Below are 18,841 nucleotides of genomic sequence, written 5' to 3' on the forward strand. Positions count from 1 at the left end.
TATTTGTCTCTTCTATAACTCTTTCGTTTCTCTCACTCAAACACTTTTCATCAATCTTCTTTTTCCCTAATAACAAAAATGTGTTTCGGTAAGTTTATGATTTCTCCTTAATTTTGGTTTGCTCCACCTTGAATCTATGATTAGTTTACATTTCTTTGAATTTTATCTTTCATTTCAATTTTTTATTTGGTTGATGGGGTATTGGGATTTTGTTCACATGTGATTTGAGTCTAATTCCATTTTGCTTTTATAGGACAATGGTTCACATGAGAAACTAGTTTTGAAATTACTAATGTTGTTTGATGAAATGCCCCACTAAAATGATATTTTTGAATGGCTAGACCATTGACTTTAGAAAGATTATCCTTTGTCTAGCTTTTCAATTTCTTTTTATATTCAAGATCAATAAATGTTTTGTTTTTTTTACATTTGTCTGTGCTTGGTTAGGGTAACATGTTTCTTTTGATTGATTTTATGTGAGTAATTGAAATTAATATTATCTCAAGTAAGAGAGAAATTCCCTTTCCTCCATGGGTCAATGTTAATGTTAGGACAAGAACAAATATTATTTTGAAAAACAAGTTTATGGTTATGATTATTGTAGCTCACTAAGTTTTTATTTGTGGTTATGGTTAATGGCATGCATGGTTTATATTGATAAAATATTTTTTCTATTTTTTTTTTTTGCTTTTAAAAATGTTGTACAACATTTAAACTAGAGGAAGAAATAGTCATAGTCAATGTTGATGCTAGCAAGTAAAATGATTTGGCTAGAAGTGAATACAATGACATATTGTAATTTATCTTCTATTTAATGATGTATTATCTAACAAGTAACAATATATAATTTTCATTTTCATTTGATAATTGAAAGATACTTTTCATTTTATTTTGTTTGCTAATATTTTGTACATTGTCTAGTTTATCATGTGAGGGTGCAAAATGGATATAACTCATAATATTAATAAATTAATCAATAATTTAACAAAAAAATAGAATAAGAATCCATTCATTTGCTTAAAATAACAAACAACATAATCAAGCTTAGGGTTACACCTAAGTGAGAATAGTAGACCAAATTGAAGGAGAATTGAGAATCATAAGTTGAGAGCAACTTGAGAAAACATTAAGCAAATCTAAGAATCATAAACCAAATTGAAGAAAAATGAAACATTAAAGAAAAATTGAAAGAAGCTATTACGTAATTCAACTTCAATTTTGAGATGTCAATCAATGCAAAAATCAAAAGCTACAAACTAGGGTTTGGAGCTACGAGTTACATCTTAACAATTTGGAGATGAAGATGAATTGAGAACTAAGGTTAAACAATGAGCTTGGGGTTCATTAATTGAATTTGAGAGCAATGAAGAAAACGAATCGATATATTGGACTTTGCAGTTTGGACTTTGTGTTCCTCTTAAAAGTCCATATTATATAAGATGGATTTTGGATACGTAAGGGGGTATAAATGATGAATATGATTTAAAAACACATTTGTTTCACGAATTTAAAAAGGACATGACCAAATTGGTTAATAGATTGGACTCAATTAATAATTTTTTTGTCTATATATAACAATATATGACTTTGATTTTCATTTGATAATTAAAATATATTTATTATTTTATTTTGTATGTTGTTCAATTTATCATTATATGTTTTTTTAGATCATCTTGATTAGGTATACTAATTTACCACCACTTCAAACTCTTGGCATTAAGGCTCCCAAGTTCTCTTTCTTTCTTTTTATTTATTTCTTATTTTTGGTTTTTATTATTGATGAGTGGCAATTTGTGCCTTTATTTATTATTTTTTTGATAAAAAAAATGACATGCCATTCTCAAATAGTATAGATCAACACAAGGCGCCTTTAAGTTTGTTAATACCCAATTTCGTCTGGACAATCAAATAAAAATAAAAGTTTTAAAAAGAAAAATGATAAATTATTATATAAATAGTATAAAATAAAATAGTCTTATCACTCTAACTTTCTCCTCTTATTCATTGCCCACTTGCACACCTTCTCTCTCACACCATGAACAATTAACCAAAAGACAAATAACTAATTCATCCATACATTTTTTTTCTCAACCTACAATGACACACAATAACACACATTATTCAGGTTTTATTTTCTTTCATTAAAATCTTTGTTCATAATTCACACATTTGGATTCTCTCTCACACCCTCTACACTTCACTCATAAATATCAAACAACCACTCTCTAAATGTTACCCTTCTAGTTAGCTTGCTTTGACAACTTGTTTTAATGATTGTAATTGTAGCGGTGACTCTTGCTTCTATGTTCTTTGTAAGATTTATTAGGGGTTTTGATGACTCAATTTAGTTTATCATGTGACATTAAATTAAAATGAGGTATTTTCTAATTTAAAGCATTAAAAAAATGGTGTTTTCACAAAATTTAGCTCTAATGTTGGTGACTCAATTTAGCTTTTTTGTTTAAATATTAATTATTTACTGATATCACATTTATATTTTTTTACAAAATTCAGCTTTAATAATATTGTTGTGTATTCTTTAATAAAAAAAATAGTGTATTTATTGTAAGTTTTAGGGGCTTAACAACTGGTGGTGGAAGTGAGGAAGAACACAACAACTAAATAAATCACAATAAACTAAAATGTAGAATTTAAGAAAAATAAACTAGATTAAAAATATATTTTATAATATATATTTTAAGATAAATGATATTAATATATGTGTAGGGACTAAAATAAATAGTTTTAGATGTGGGGTTAAAACATAAAGATTGTGCAAATAAAAAGACCAATTGAGTAATTAAACCAACATATAATTGATAACTTGTAATACAAATATAATGAACAAATGGAAATGAACATGCAACCATACCGGCGAGTAAACATATAAACAATGAGTAGGAATAATAAAAACAAAACTTCATGGCTAAACAAAGTTCACATGAATTGTAACAAAACATGTATATTACATTCACTAGAATAACCAACATTCACATGTTTGGGTAGAGGATAGGTAGCAACAATAAATAATTATGTCCATAGATCTTCACAAAGGAAACGAGCTAGAAAACTATTAAGAAATCCAATGTACATCTGAGTGTCTCTAAACACTACGAAAACATGTGATTTGTAGTAGCTTAAAATGCGATTTCTATTGGCCAAAAATCACCACTAATATTTTTTTGGAAGCTAAAATATCTGTCACTCTTACCTATGCCAAAAAATTGGTTTTGACATATTTTAAACAGCAAGGATTGTTACCAGAAAATTTGTTGGTGGCTAATATCCGCCATAATATACATTTTTTATTACTAACTTGCATTCTCTAGGATTTAGAAACCCCACAAGTTTCAATATTAATTGATTTAAATATTATATTTACGCACAAAAGTATCACCAAAACATTTGATCATGTTCACATGATTTAGTTTAGAATTGTATATCATTATCTAAAAAAATAAAGAATACAATCATATGCTCTTATACTAAAAAATAATCTCTAAAAAAACATCATATTGACAAAACAAAGTACTTGTATTGTTAAACTAAATGCAATCTAGCATGAATCCAACACAATTGGATCTCACCAAGTACTAACATGTTATTATATGCTCTATTGAATACAATATGCATATATGAAGTTCAAACAATGCATAAATGTAGAACTAACTACATAGTACGTCAAACTATACAATAAATTCTACCTACACATTTGTTGGAATTTACTAGGTTTCTTCTATTTTATAATGATAATAGGAAACATACTACTAATGAGATCGAAAATCCAAGCAAGATAGCTAGGAAAAAGAAGAATAGACACAACAAGTTATATTGCATACACATGAGATCTTAACTAAAAAAGTAAAATAATATAGTTAGCTCCGATATGTTTTTATCTTATGGCACACATTCATTTATTATGTAAATTGACAATAGCTAATGAAATTATATTATAACTCAATTCTGTTGTAAAATATTTCATTAAGGTAAACAATAACATGTCTTTCTTGTAATCAAAACCTAAAGGTTAGACTTTATTGATTTTAGACAATTCCTTTTTTATCTTCTTCCTTGGAATGAAAAAATAAATATAAAAAGGTTAAAGTTAGAAATGAGTCTCTTTTGATTCTAATGTTAGAATTTGAGGTAGACAATAATACTAGTATTTCCCAAGTTTTGAAATTCCCTACCTTTGTGTGAGTGTAGCTTATATGATAAATTTGAAGGAGAATAAGAGCACCCCACAAGAATTGCATGATAGTTGCATAGGAGTGTTCTCAACAGAGTGAAACAAATTAGGATTCATTTTGCATTCAAAATATACAACAATAATAAATAGAAAAAAATATATTTATATATCGAGCACGCATTCTTGAAGCAACAAAAATTCTTCAAATAAGTTGAAAACTGTACGTATGTATCCACACCGAGACCAATCACCCTACTATCGAGTGGACCTCTAAAGTGAAACCTTTTTTTCTATTAGGGTTGAACTTTTGAAGCTTGTGTCAGGTGTATTTTACTCTTACTCTTAGGTATATGCTTTTGAATTTGGGTCTTCCTAGAAAGAGAGATTTTATTTAAAATAATTTTATATCTTTTTATCTTTATATTTAAAAATAAAAAATTATATCATATCTTTTTGTCTCACTACAAGGAAAATGACTTTTACCTAAAGTCAAAATCTATCAGTAGAAGTCCAAAATCCGTAGGTAGATGTATAAAGGACTTTGTCCTATAGATGTTTTGCATCAACTTTGAAGGGTATACAGTGACAACTAATAATCTGTCACTATAGGCTTTACCTACGGATATATTTTTACATACAGTCAAATTTAACTATCACTATAGGTAACACCTACTATTTCAAATGTGTAGGTAAAAAATATTAATTTATACCTATAATCTCTAACTGTAGGTAAAAGTCAATTTACTTGTACCTACGATCTTCTGTAGGTAAATGTCATATAATAACAATAAAACTAGTTCCTAATTACACTCTTTGTTCATTATAATTTTTAATTAAATATACATGAGTTTATTATTATGCTGCACAAAGTTAGAGATCTGCTGCAACATGGCCTTTGAAAAGTTACAACAACCTGCTACATACAATTAAATTTTTGTTAACCTAATTTGTGATTATGGTAACTAGATTGTGTGCTTTTTAACATATTGCAGCCCTTGATCCATTGTCATTGTGAAATGATCTAGCATTAGTAATGCTATAGAAAATTTTCCAATTCACTTTGCCTTGTTTTTTAGTACCATGTGCATAGTCCTTCCTAAGTGTATATTTTTGGTGCACCATGACCCTCTTTACATGGAGGGAATCATCACTAAAATGTAACAAGTTTCTAAATTTCTAAATATATAAAAGAGTTAATTCGAGTTGTCAGACAAATAGACAAAGTAAAAACCAAACACTTGAACATTTTGTCGCCGGCTCACATCTTCATTACCATCTAAATCATGTTCCTGAAATAACATTTTGTCGCCGGCTCGCATCTTCATTACCATCTAAATTTCAACTCACCTCTAGTTAAGATTGTTTGTAGTTTGATGATCTTTACTGGTAGAACCATTTGTAGGTACCTAAATTAAAAGAATGTTTTTTCTTTGTAAAGTATCATATCATAGTTAAATCGTTGAATAAGTAGAATTATAAATTCATACCTCTTGATCTATAGCTTCTAAGACTTGATTAATTTGTGGATCTTCTGCAAATCGTACTTTAAGCACAGCTACAAGGTTTCCAAGCAAATTCTCCAACTTTTGAATTCTATTGTTTGCATAAGAGCTTTGAGATGAACTTGCTTGATGTGGAAGCTTGCCAAGACAACACACACGTCCTCTTTTTTCAGGTCCTTTGACTTTTGAATATATATCATTTGTCCAATTAGTAAAATCTTGGGTGCTTTGTAAATTTTGCAAACTCTCTGCTTCAACCATTTTCTTTTTTAGTTCATCCCATATAAATACACCTTATAAATTATTATCATACATCAATATCCTGAATACTTCAATATCACTAAACAAAACTCATCTCCACATTAGTTACTCCCCCTCACCCCATAACCTTCTATTAGAAAATTGAGCAAAACAAAAAAAAAAGTATTGAAATAAAAATTAAAATTCTTACAATTACAATAACAGTCTTTTCAGTAACAATGCTTCCATCTTTTCAAGTTCGAGTGTCAATATAAATTTTTGCCCTAGAAGGTTGCACTCCCTTAGCCTTTGTTGTCTAACATTAGTTAAAAAAATCAATCATCCTATTTGTATTAAGCAATTTAATAATAAAAATATAAAAAAGACAAACCATCTCATGAATCCGTCTTGGAAGATTATTGGTTCCCATGCAACGCAAGTCCTCATATTTTGAGCAGCTCCTTTTGTTGATGTTGCTTATTTTCTATAACCAACAAATATAAAAAGTCAATAATAAAAATAAACATATAATATATAATTTTTATGTTAGCAAAAGGTTGGTGACATTGTCATGTATACCTGTCCTTTCTCAGAACACCAATAATGTACTAAATCACGATATTGAGAAGGATCAACCCTTGGATCTGGGATATGAGCAACCATTTCCTCCTTAGTTTTGCTCTCATCATATCCTTTTGATTTCAGTTCATATTTAAATTGCCTCCATTTTAGACTCATGTCATCAATCAATATTTTCTTTATTTGTTCAGTTAATTCAGGAACAAATTGAAACTTACTCTCTTATGAGTATCATTAACAAACAAAAAAGATCATTTTGTTAGACATTAGAAGACATAAAATTTTACAAGAAGCAAGATGAAACAACACTTATAAAGTTTTATACCAGACCTGAATTAATTCAACCATGTCAGTAATATAGTCCTTAGGCATGTCTTTCCAGCTAAGAAAATTGATAGGAGCACATTGGTGTCTCCTTACCAAGCTCCCAATTACATTCAGTAGAGTTTTCCCTTCCCAACCCATAGGATTGCCCCAATGATTTACTTCAACAAGTATGAATTCTCCATCTGGCAAGTCCCACACATCTAGCATATGTGTATAACCTCTAGTTTTCTTTTTACCTAAATCATTCTTGGATATGACATTTATCAAACACACACACACAGATTTGAACTATATGGAAAAAAGAAACTCACTAGTAAATTTAATCTTATCATATTCTAAAAGATATTCAACTCAAATAGAATTGTACATATAATTCTAACCCAAAAAAGCATATGTGTATAAATACCTTTAGTTGAACTTTCACTTGCACTTTCAAGAGAAGTATGAGACTGAACATGACTATCTTCTTGTATGTGTTGTTCTGTTTGTGATTGTTGATTTAGTTAATAAACAATTGTGTTATAAATAATTTAATATAAAATAAAGAAATTAAGTTAATAAAATCTTTATACCTCCTTCAAATTGTGCATTTTCTTCAAGTATATAGTTGTTATTTTGGTTCACTTCAGTAGAGCTTTCAATTGATTGCTCTTTTGCTTGTGATTGACCATCATTTTGAATGATATTCAACTTTCTGCGATTTCCCATAGTATGCTGAATAAACCAATCCAAAAAATAAAATAAAATAAAAATTAGATATAACTACATTATTGACTATGATTTTTTTAAACACCATGCCAAAAAATAAAAGAAGAATAATGTAATTACCTAAAATGCGAATTTAGATTGCTTGTAAGCTATTTTTTCACCAATCTCCAATCACCAAGAATCAAACTATTGAGGAAACAACGAAAAAAATTTTGATAAAAAAACGGATAAAATCATTATATTGTGAGTGATTTTTATACATAACAAAAAATAAACACAAGAGTAATCAATAATAAGAACAAAAAACTAAAGAAAGGAATAAGAGTATATAAATGTGACAAAATGTTCAATACATGTATACTCAAAATATAACTAAATGTTCAAATAGAACAAATAAAAACAAATCAAAAGAAGTCTGCATCGCTCTCATAATCATCTATATAATTATCATCCTTGTCATGTGGTAAAATGTTCTCCATAGGTATTGTAACTTCAATGATATCATCACTATCATCGGCTTCTGCTCTGATCAAATCATTATGATTTATCTCTTGTAAGACTTGTTCATTCCCTTGATCCGTGTCATTGGATTGCTCATCACCCATATCATATACATCTCTGATTTTAGCATGCACAACAACAAGCCAACCATTTTGTGTTTTATTCTCCTCATAGAATACTTTCTTAGCTTGAGATGCAAAAACAAATGGATCATCACATATATCATTCCTTGTATGTTGCAAAAACTAGAGTGTTGTCTTGGTCTTCCAGTCAAGCAACCTACCACAATTTTATTTCAAATGATTAAAATTTTAAATGAATGCAAAATTTAATATTATTGATGCTTCCTAAACTTACTCTTTCACGAAACCAATCTGGAAATTCTTTATTATGAATTTTGTCAACTTCATATGGAGATAATCGACGATTTTGTCTCTTGATAAGATTAGTATGAGCTCTATGTAAAAAAGGTTAGAAAAAGTAAGCATTATCATTGATAGAAAGATATTATACAAATATTGAATAACTAAATGAACATGAAAAAAATTGTATTACTTTCGAAAGTGGTCAACATTGTTGCTATTGAAAAGCACATATCTATGTGCTTGAACCAATGCTTTCTTATCAAGAGAAATTCGAGAAGCTCTTTTTCTCTTCTTCACATTGAATCCAACTTGCTTCTTTCTCCCCAATAGTCTACCTCTAGGATTTAAAACACTTACATTTTCCACAAAACATGAGTCATCATTTCGATTAGATTGATTAAAACGAGTCTCCACCCTAGATATATATCTTGAACAAAATATCAAGCATTCATGAGCTAAATATCCTTCTGCAATAGATCCTTCTGGATGTGCTCGATTACGAACAAATGACTTTAAAGTCAAAAGGAACCTAAAAAGAAAATTTTAGGTTACAAATTAAGATAATATCATTTTACTTTATAACTCTAGAATGTTTTAAAATGATTAAAAAGTATTCATACTTTTCAATAGGATACATCCATCGGTAATGTACAGGACCTCCAACTCTTGCTTCATGTGCCAAATGGATTACCAAATGTACCATTATGATGAAAAAAGATGGAGGAAAAATCTGTTCTAATTGGCATAATGTTAGAGCTACTTGATGTTCTAGGTGCTCTAAATTACGCTCATTAAGCACCTTTCCACACAACTCCTTGAAGAAACAACAAAGATCGGATATAGCTAAACTCACTTTGTCTGGCAAACAACCTTTCATAGCTATAGGAAGAAACTCTTGCATTAAAAGATGACAATCATAACTTTTGAGACCGGATATTTTGTGTTCCTTCACTTGCACACATCTTGAAATATTAGACAAATATTCATCAGGAGCTTTTATTGTTTTGAGAACTTCCAAAAATGTTTTTTTCTCTTTTGAAGTCATTTGGTAACAAGCTCTAGGAAAATATTGTTTGCCTTTTACTTGGGTGCATCTTTAGATGTAATTGGCTTCTAATATTCATATCAACAAGATCATAGCATGCCTTATCATTGTCCTTTGACTTACCTTCTAATTGCAACAACATCCCAATAATGTTATTACACACGTTCTTTTCTATGTGCATAACATCAAGATTATGACGGAGCACACTATGTTGCCAATAAGGCAATGTGAACAAAATTCTTCTCTTTTTCCATGGTGACCAATCCCCAACTCCATGATATTCCATCTGTCTCAAAGAAAAAGCTCCACTAGGTAGATCAGGTGGAGCTCTAAACTCCTGGGTTCCATCAAAATCTCTTTTATTGTATCTCCACTTATGATCGAGCTCTAACCAACGACGATGACACATATAGCAAAACTTTCTACCATAACGCAACCACTTTGAGCCAATCTCAAAACCACAACATGGACAAGCATATTGGCCTCTAGTGCTCCAACCAGACAAATTTGCATAAATAAAAAAATCATTAATAGTCCATATAATTGCAGCACGCATTTGGAATGACTCTTTTTTACATGCATCAAATGTTTTTACCCCAATTTCCCATAATTCCTTTAATTCTTCCACAAGAGGCTGCATATAAACATCAAGGTTCATACCTGGACCTTTTGGACCAGGAATAAGCAATGAAAGTATAAAATTAGGTTGCTTCATACACATCCATAGAGGTAGATTGTATGGAATCAAGATAACAGGCCAAGTGCTTTGGAAAATTGACATAGTTTTGAAAGGATTAAAGCCATCAGTAGCCAAACCTAGTCGAACATTACGAGCGTCACAAGCAAAATCAAGATACTGACAATCAAAATCCTTCCAAGCAAATAAATCAGCTGGATGCCTCAGGAGTCCATATTTAGTTCGACCAACCTCATGCCATATCATAGAACAAGCTGTTTTTGGTGATACAAAAAGTCTTTGCAATCTAGGTATATGAGGGAACCAACGAAGAATCTTTGCTGATATCTTTTTTCTACATTCAACATCATCAGAGTTGTATTTCCATCTTGACAAATTGCATTTAGGGCAAATTTCAGCATCAGCCAAATCCTTCCTATACAATATGCATTCATTGGGACAAACATGAATTTTTTCATAAGATAGACCCAACCCTGAAATAATCTTCTTTGTATCAAAATGATTTGGGCAAAATATTTTCCTCTGGTAATGCATCACTTAACAACTCTAACAACATCGAAAAACTTTTATCAGTCCACCCATTTAGACACTTTAAGTGATACAAATGTACAAGGAATGACAATTTTGTAAACTTCTTACAACCTTTATAAAGACTTTGCTCTGCCTACCTTAACATTTGATAGAACTTATCTGAATTATTATTGTCTTCAGATTGTTGAACACTAGGTCCATTCATGAATTCTCTTGAACCTCCATCCTCCATATTTATATATGTGTCATTACTCTCATTAGTTGCATGCATTGTGAATGCATCATGAACCAATGTATCCATGTCATGATCAAACTCCCCTTCCACTTGGGATGTATCTAAAGAACTAGATGGGCCAACTTGTTCACCATGAAAGATCCAAGTAACATATCCTTTTAGAAACCCATTACTAATGATGTGCTCATAAACATTCATCCGAGAGTGCCACTTGCAATTGACACATTTGGTACAAGGGCATAAAATTTTTCCATCCTTTGACGATTTCGCAAATGCAAAATCTAGAAAATTTAAAGCTCCTCTAATATACTTCTCTTTATTAAGAGAATTGTAGTTTATCCAACTCTTATCCATTTGATAAAATAAACTGAAAAAGTAGAATGAAATAGACATAATAAATTAGTGCTTAGTATAACTAAAATATCCAGGTATAAGTCAATCACAATCGTGTTAGCAAGTATAAAGTAGAATGACATTTTTCACTATCACTCAATTATGCAAAACTACATCAACTACTACTCACAATTATTTCACTTTTCGTTCAATCAAGAAAAGGAACAAGTAATACCATCATTAATGATGTCATATCATGAAATGCTGACAGTGAAGCAACAAAGCAAGGTTAAAAAATGGAAAAGAAAATCCTTGGTCACAAATTTACAAAGCAAGGTTCCTTTTGATTGGAAATGATGTCATATCACGAATATGCATTTGGACTATATTATGATAGTGTCAGAACTCAGAAGTATTAATAAAAATAATATGCCATGTTTGATTTGACCTTATTTCCATACAAAATCATAGTTATCACTTTTAAAGAACTAGCCTAGCTTAGTAGTCTTGGCTTAGTAGCCTTATTCTTAATCTTACCAGGAATATTGAATTATGATCGAAGGTCATATATTAAGAAATTGAAGAATTTAAGAATAAGGCTTCTAAGATTTAATCCTGATGATATTGCCATCTTTCGATTTCAATCCCTAAAAAAATAGTTTTTAGTCATTAATTAATTTGTTGGTCTTATTTTAATCATTTTTAAAATCTCTAATCTCTTTTTCATCCACTTTCATTTCATTAATATCATCACATATTATCGATCAAACACTTATTTTAAGCGGTTTGATTTGTTTGGATTTGATATTATATTTAAATCGAATCAAATTGAATTATATTTTATTTCATATTTGATTTGAATAATTTTTTATCTAAAAATTAAATCAAATCGACCACGAACTTATAAGAAAATAATAACAAAATCACATGACTCAAACATTACTCTAATCCACTTGAATTCACCTGAAATATTTTGAACCTGCAATCCACCTAAACTAAAAGTCCACTTGGCCAATAAATTGGGAATAGTAATACTATATTAAGATTGCTCATTGAACGAATATGGTTGGGTTTGGGGGTCCAAAAATTTAAAACATGCTTAATCCTTATTAGGAATTAATGGCAAAGGTGAAAGTAGAATCACGTTACCAGAACATCGACCTAACCTACTCAAACTCTCCAGAAATACATTGAACTCACCTAGCCCACAATCCTCTTAAACTGAAAAAACCATTTGGTAAAAAAAAAATATGAGATACATCATCCTTTACAAGAAGATGAATCTGGTATGACAAATTCTCTTTCCATATATCTAAACAAGTAAAGGAAAAAGAAGCTAAACTGTCAGCTACCCTAATGCATATACGCTTTACAAAAGGTAATCAAAACCTCTAATACCATCATCGGCTAGAAGACGACAATCCTCCAAAATAAAAAATGTTATGGAAATAACTGTTAAGTTAGCTAAACTTCTCTGCCACTCATTAAAAACTTGGCAAAAAAAAGGGTGAAAATGAAGTGTGTAGCAAACTGTAGACTCCATTTGAAAACAAGGCCTTCAATAGGACTTTTCCAATTTCATATAGTTATCACTTAGTATTAGGATCAATTGGCACAGGATTGTTCTAGTTAATAAGTAATCCTAAGTTTGAGTTTTGATAATGCTCGAGAATATACGAGGTTTATAAAATAAAAAATACCAAAAACAAATCCAATTTGCCAATTTCCTATTAGATTAAATTCCAATTAAGCTGGCCCAAAAAAATACTAATTTTAACTCTTACAAATAAAAATAGTGATAATAAAAAAATTATTATTTATAATAATTTATTATTCAATTATTTAATTTGAGTAAGATTATTATTTTAGAATTAATGTAATTTGTACCAAAAGCTTATCATCATATAACTATAAGAATATGTAATTCAATAATAATGTAAAAAATATAATTATAACTAGATGATATTTTAATATTTTCTATCAAATCACACAATTCTTTGTATTTTTTAAATTATAGATATGTTTAAATATAAATGTAAAAATATTAATAAATTTAAAATTATTTATTTATTATTTTGAAATAAAAAGATAATTTTATAAAAATAAATCTATTTATATTTTGAACTTAATTTTGATATGTCATCAATATATTTTTTTATATTTTATTAAATAATTAGAAAAAAATATTAAGCAATTATACAAGCTGCATATTAGCAACAAAATATAACAATAGGCTACATATTATCAACATACCTTATTTAAATAACTGAGTTAAATCTTATCGGTGTAAGAGAAGGATATTAATTACTATAAGAAATATATAGTAATTGTATTTGTAGTTCTGTTTCTTATCCATCTAGCATAGAAAGCATAGTGTCGTCTACAATAAGAATCAACTCTCAATTTAAAAAACACATAATTAATCATATTTCCAGACAAGAAGGATAGAGAAGAGGTTTTATAAATCATATTCACGTTTGAAAAGGCACCTACAACCTTCATCAAACGCAGGAAAGTTTCCTAATCCAATATGGCAAAGAAAAAGAACTTTAATAATCACAAATACAACACACAGAACTATAGCATAAACAGAAGAGCACATTTCTGAAAGGATTTCATATCTACAAAACCTTATAATATGGAAAACTAACAAAAGCTTATCTTAATTGAAGTGAGAGTGTGAAATGGAATGTAGAGGCTAATGTACTTAACTGCCCCCCACTTTCATTTCTACCAATCATAGTCTAACATATTGACCTAACCAGTACTTGAGTAAGGCAAATCACATCAACATAACTTCACATAGAAATAAACTAGTCACATAAGGAGCAAAAGAGATATTACCTCTAACATCACATTCTTGAATGACACAACTTCCTTGGCCTCTTCTACGGAGAGCTACACATATTATTGAATATTAGCACACAATATATATTCTGAATATAACTAAAATTCACAACGATGAAAGGTTACCTTATCCCAATATGCCCCTAAAAGATCCCTATTTTTATCAGAATCCTACAATGTATAAGAAGCATAAGGCAAAAAATGAGGAACATTTGGAAAAGAGAAAACCAGAAAATACTCTTGAGGGGAAAAGGCATGAACCAAGAGCATCAATGTGTTAAATAATCACTTCTACTTAAAAGATATAAAGATAACCTTATCAAGCTTTTTCAATCGATGTTGTATGCGTACATGTCTTTATAGTTAATGAGAGAGCAAAATTCTCGAGAACACTTGTTGCACTTCTGTAACTAAACCTTCACAGGAGAGAGCAAAGGCAACCCTAGAAGTTTTGCCAAACAAATGCAAGTTTTTATCAGAATGTTGGATTTAGAATCAGTAGCACCAGAAACAAACTCAAAAGCTACTTATGGTACATTTTACATACAATTCAGCTAGCCTAGAATAGATTAGCACAAAGGCAATACCAGTCTAACAACTTTAAATTTTTGTTTCCATTTTCCACTTTCTATTGATTTTTATTTTACTGTTGAAGGCAGGGTGGGCAGCCTGTATAATCACACGTGGCTAACATATAACAACAGGCTGCATATTATCCCTAAAATAATTGCTAATACCTTGCTGATCTAAAATAATTTGACTAGTCACCCAAATTTTATTTTATATATATATATATATTATATAATAACATTTGAGGCTTAAGATTCTTTGTCTGACATGTGTCACTTACAAGTTGCCTCCATCGCATATAGATGGCCCCGAAGGAAATTTCGTGGCAGACATGGGCACTAAACAATCTATAGAGCATTGCCAAATTTCCACTGCCCCCAAGTACTTTCAACTCTTTATCAGATATTTGACACAAACCCCATGTGCTGCTTGGTTGGAATTAACATCAACAATGAATTTTATAATGAAATATCATCACTGATAAGAACAAAGAAGAAAACACTATCTTTTCTTTTGCTGAAAATACATCAACAATACATGTACACGATAAATCCACGACCGCAATCCAAACTCTGATTTATTTATGTAATTTAATTAACAAAATAAAACAAAACAAAACACTTGTGGAAATATAAGATTGGCTTGGGAAGAGAGGTTTGAGCGTGAAAGTAGAAAAAAGGAGGAGGGAATGAGTTCAAAATTCTTGCCACTGAAATTTCTACAAAAGTTTTTGTTGGCAATTTTTTGAATAAGTAATTTTGTTAACTGTAATATTGTAATTGAGGGGCTAAAATCCAAAGAAGAGGAACTAATAACTAAAGCAACCCCATCTAAATGAAACTCCAGAGAGAGGTAAGCCACCAAAGAAACAGAAGCAAGAAACAGAGCCAACAATCCAATCCACTGCTACAACTCGACTAGCACATTCCCTTCACTCAATCCTAGTAAAAAAAAAAGACTTCCAGAAAAGAAAAGGACATAACTAAATATAAATTAATAGGCATATGGTTCACCCTTATTCCTACCGTTCGTGTGAACATTGCAGGCTAGGAAAATTCCAATCCAAGCGAATAAATGATCTATTGCGTATTCAAGTAAAATATTAAGCAAAAACCAAAACCTAAACACACAAGATGCAGCTACGAAGTAGATCCACATCAGCAAGAGCAAATGAAGTCAAAAGAATTTTGATCCAGATAACACAACAGAAGCTTACGCCAGAATTTATGGTCCCTTTTACTTTGTGTTGGAGCCAAACTTGTGTGAAATGAAAACGGAGTTGTAGCTGGTCACGTTTTATGGGCTTTCAAAGAAACAAATATATTTGCAACTAATAATGAAAAATTTAAGCTGATTAAATCATGCAAGCACTACTTTAGCATTAAATTAGGTGAAAGAAAGCAACCAAAAACTAGCTAGCTCTGGTTAAATTCGTTCCAGGTTTCTTGTTTCTTTCTTTCGGACATCAAAAGTTCATCAAATTGATAATTTAAAAAAATTAAAAATCACATTTTTTTCATTTTAGTTGGATTTGATTTTTTTTGTTTTTACTATTTTTCACTTTTAAAATATTTATATATTACTCTTTCTCTTATTGGAGTGTGGTGAATTTGACTAACAAGAAATTGCACTATTATTTGTAGGTAAATTTTTTTAAAATTTTATCTACATAAAATGTAGGTACAAGTTTTATAGGATTTTACCAACACCAAGTAATCGTAAGTATAAGTTTTTTGAAATTTTACCAACACTAAGCATTTGTAAGTAGAAGTTATTTTGAGTTTTACCTACACAAAATAATAGTAAGTATAAATTTTTAAATTTTACCTATGACAAACAATTATAGGTATAAGTATTTTTGACTTTTACCTACACTAATTTATGTGTGTAGGCAAAAGGCTTCCGTAGGCATATGTCATTTTTGTTGTAGTGGATCTCGATAAGCTTCCTAATATAAGACAAAAAAATAATCACATGACTAATTACATAACTCATCACATGATCTTATCCTGATATGTAATAATAAAATCTTATTCTTATTGCATGGATAACTTTCATATTTATAACATAAATATCATCATCTATATAAACAATTTAATAAATGAGATTCATTAATCTTTATCCAATAAAGACCATTACATATATATTGATTTTATCCGGATTATTGATGTCCTATTCACAATAATCCTAAGATCAAGAACAATTTATATTAAAATTATAAAGGATCTGATATTCATAATCTTTATCATGAAAACAAGTCTTTAATTCTAATCAAGGACTTATCAAATTAACAATCTAATAAAACAATAAATATGATAATAAAATAAAGAACAATTCTTTGATAAAATTGATAACAATTGATTGGATCTTAGACATACATATTTATCTCCAACACCGCACAACAACAATCAGATGAAGATTGTAGGCATTTACCTTGGACATATTAAGTACAATTGAGGCAACAGATCACAGTTAGATAAGAACATAAAAAAATATGGAGTTTTACTCTTGCAAGTATTTATTATTCATTTGAAAATTTTCCAAAAAGCAATAGATGCATAACACATCAAGTATGATATCAACCTCTTAGAAGCATATTTACGTTGAGTGTGTAGGAGAGAGTATACTTAGTAAATTTGGCTTCAAGTTAGTGGTAAGCTGAAGAGAAGTCAACATAACATCCTATAAAAGTGAAATTTCACTGTCCGGACTCTTTCATCATAATGTATTGGGCTAGATTGCACACCATGTTGGTCACTAGAAAATAATACAACACAAGAATAATTAAATATAGATTAAAAGCATGATCCAAGTCAATCGATGCAAAAGAGAAAGAAATGAAAGGAGAAGTCAAAATAGAGCTAAAGAACAAAATATAACAAATAATGGTTGCAAATTGAATTGAAACAATCATTTTTGATTAGGTGAAGAGCCTGGATCAAACAAATTAGCATATGCTTGGATTGATTGAAAAGAAAGTGATTATGTGGATACCTTGAGACATCAACGAAGAGAAGACTACTAAGAATGCATCCTCATGTTTTTCATTCATCCTCGATCTCGATCTCGATCTCGTCGAAGATGCGATTTAGGGTTTTTGAAGTATGAATAAAGCAAACACAAATGATTTGAGTGGTGAGAGAGAAGGAAAAAAGAGAAACAAATTTGAACAATATACTTAGGTAATTCGCAAAAAAAAGAAGAAAAAAAAAAGATAATAGGTGTTAATCATGACATGCCCCCTCATGATACAAGTATGGACAAATGTTAAAATAAAATAGAGTCTCTACTTTGAAAGTTATGCAGGCACACACTACACACTCGTATTCACTCTGGAAAACACTAATTTGTACGATGAAAAAAGTAGAAACCTTTTTAGCTTAATGATTTTTGCAAAATTTAGGAATATTTTTATTCAAAATTGGGAAAAGACAATAACTTTGTGATTGTCACTTTTTTCTATAAGAAAACAAACACATTCTCATTCTTATGTACCTTTTCCCATTATCCTTTTCATTTATTTTTTTTCATTTTGGGTTGTTTTATAGAATCAAATGGGAAAAAAAAGAAGATCAATCAAACTTAAACTTTAATTTGGATAAAAAAGAATGGTCACATTGATTGAGGTGTTGTGCCATTGCAGTTGTTGTGTCATGAGCCAAAATTAAATCAAACCCATAATCAAAATTTAGAAATTAAAGAACAATTGTTCAATACCTTAGTTTCATCACAAAACTACCAAAACAAAAGGGTTATTCACAACGCAAGAAAATAAAAAATTCCTAAATTTCTATCTAACTGATACAAGAAAGTTATAAAAAAAATATTATCTTGAAACTCATGACAAAATTATTGTTACCTTCTACCAAATATCATATGGCACAAACCAATGGAAAATGTGATCGTGTAAACTAAGTGCTTGGAGTTTTTTTTATTAGTGTTCAAGTCATATGGATTGTATTAAGCTTTGTTGCTAAGATTGTTGTTCTTTAGTTCTTTTTATATGAGTAAAAGTACTATTTGTAATTTTTTCACCAATACAAATAAAATTTTTAAAATTGAAAATTTACAAAAGTTTCTAGAAAATTAATATGAGGTTGTGACATTTTTGTAATCTTGGAATAAAGAATTTTTGAATTAGTCGTACTAATAGTTGATGTTTCTACGTCATA

The 18,841-nt window shown here is 29.6% G+C and overlaps 1 protein-coding gene across 2 annotated transcripts; it reads right to left on the minus strand.

Moving 5' to 3' along the window:
* Positions 1-5,404: 5,404 nt before the first annotated feature.
* Positions 5,405-14,768, minus strand: LOC102661099 (uncharacterized). Of its 2 annotated transcripts, XM_041005078.1 has the most exons (10): positions 14,415-14,757; positions 14,226-14,270; positions 14,097-14,150; positions 7,666-7,731; positions 7,410-7,551; positions 7,244-7,318; positions 6,511-6,575; positions 6,323-6,415; positions 5,677-5,970; positions 5,405-5,595 (listed from the first exon to the last, which is right to left on the minus strand). In XM_041005078.1, the coding sequence occupies exons 5-10, from the start codon at positions 7,543-7,545 to the stop codon at positions 5,539-5,541; spliced, it is 720 nt and encodes a 239-aa protein (XP_040861012.1). In that variant the 5' UTR covers positions 7,546-7,551; positions 7,666-7,731; positions 14,097-14,150; positions 14,226-14,270; positions 14,415-14,757; the 3' UTR covers positions 5,405-5,538. The 2 variants fall into 2 exon arrangements, with proteins under 2 accessions (XP_040861012.1, XP_040861010.1); XM_041005076.1 differs by lacking the exons at positions 5,405-5,595; positions 5,677-5,970; positions 6,323-6,415; ... (2 more) ...; positions 7,410-7,551; positions 7,666-7,731 and adding an exon at positions 8,523-11,286 and having other exon boundaries at positions 14,415-14,768.
* Positions 14,769-18,841: the final 4,073 nt, after the last annotated feature.

Source organism: Glycine max, chromosome 1 (assembly GCF_000004515.6).
Source record: "Glycine max cultivar Williams 82 chromosome 1, Glycine_max_v4.0, whole genome shotgun sequence".
Lineage (NCBI taxonomy): Eukaryota > Viridiplantae > Streptophyta > Magnoliopsida > Fabales > Fabaceae > Glycine > Glycine max.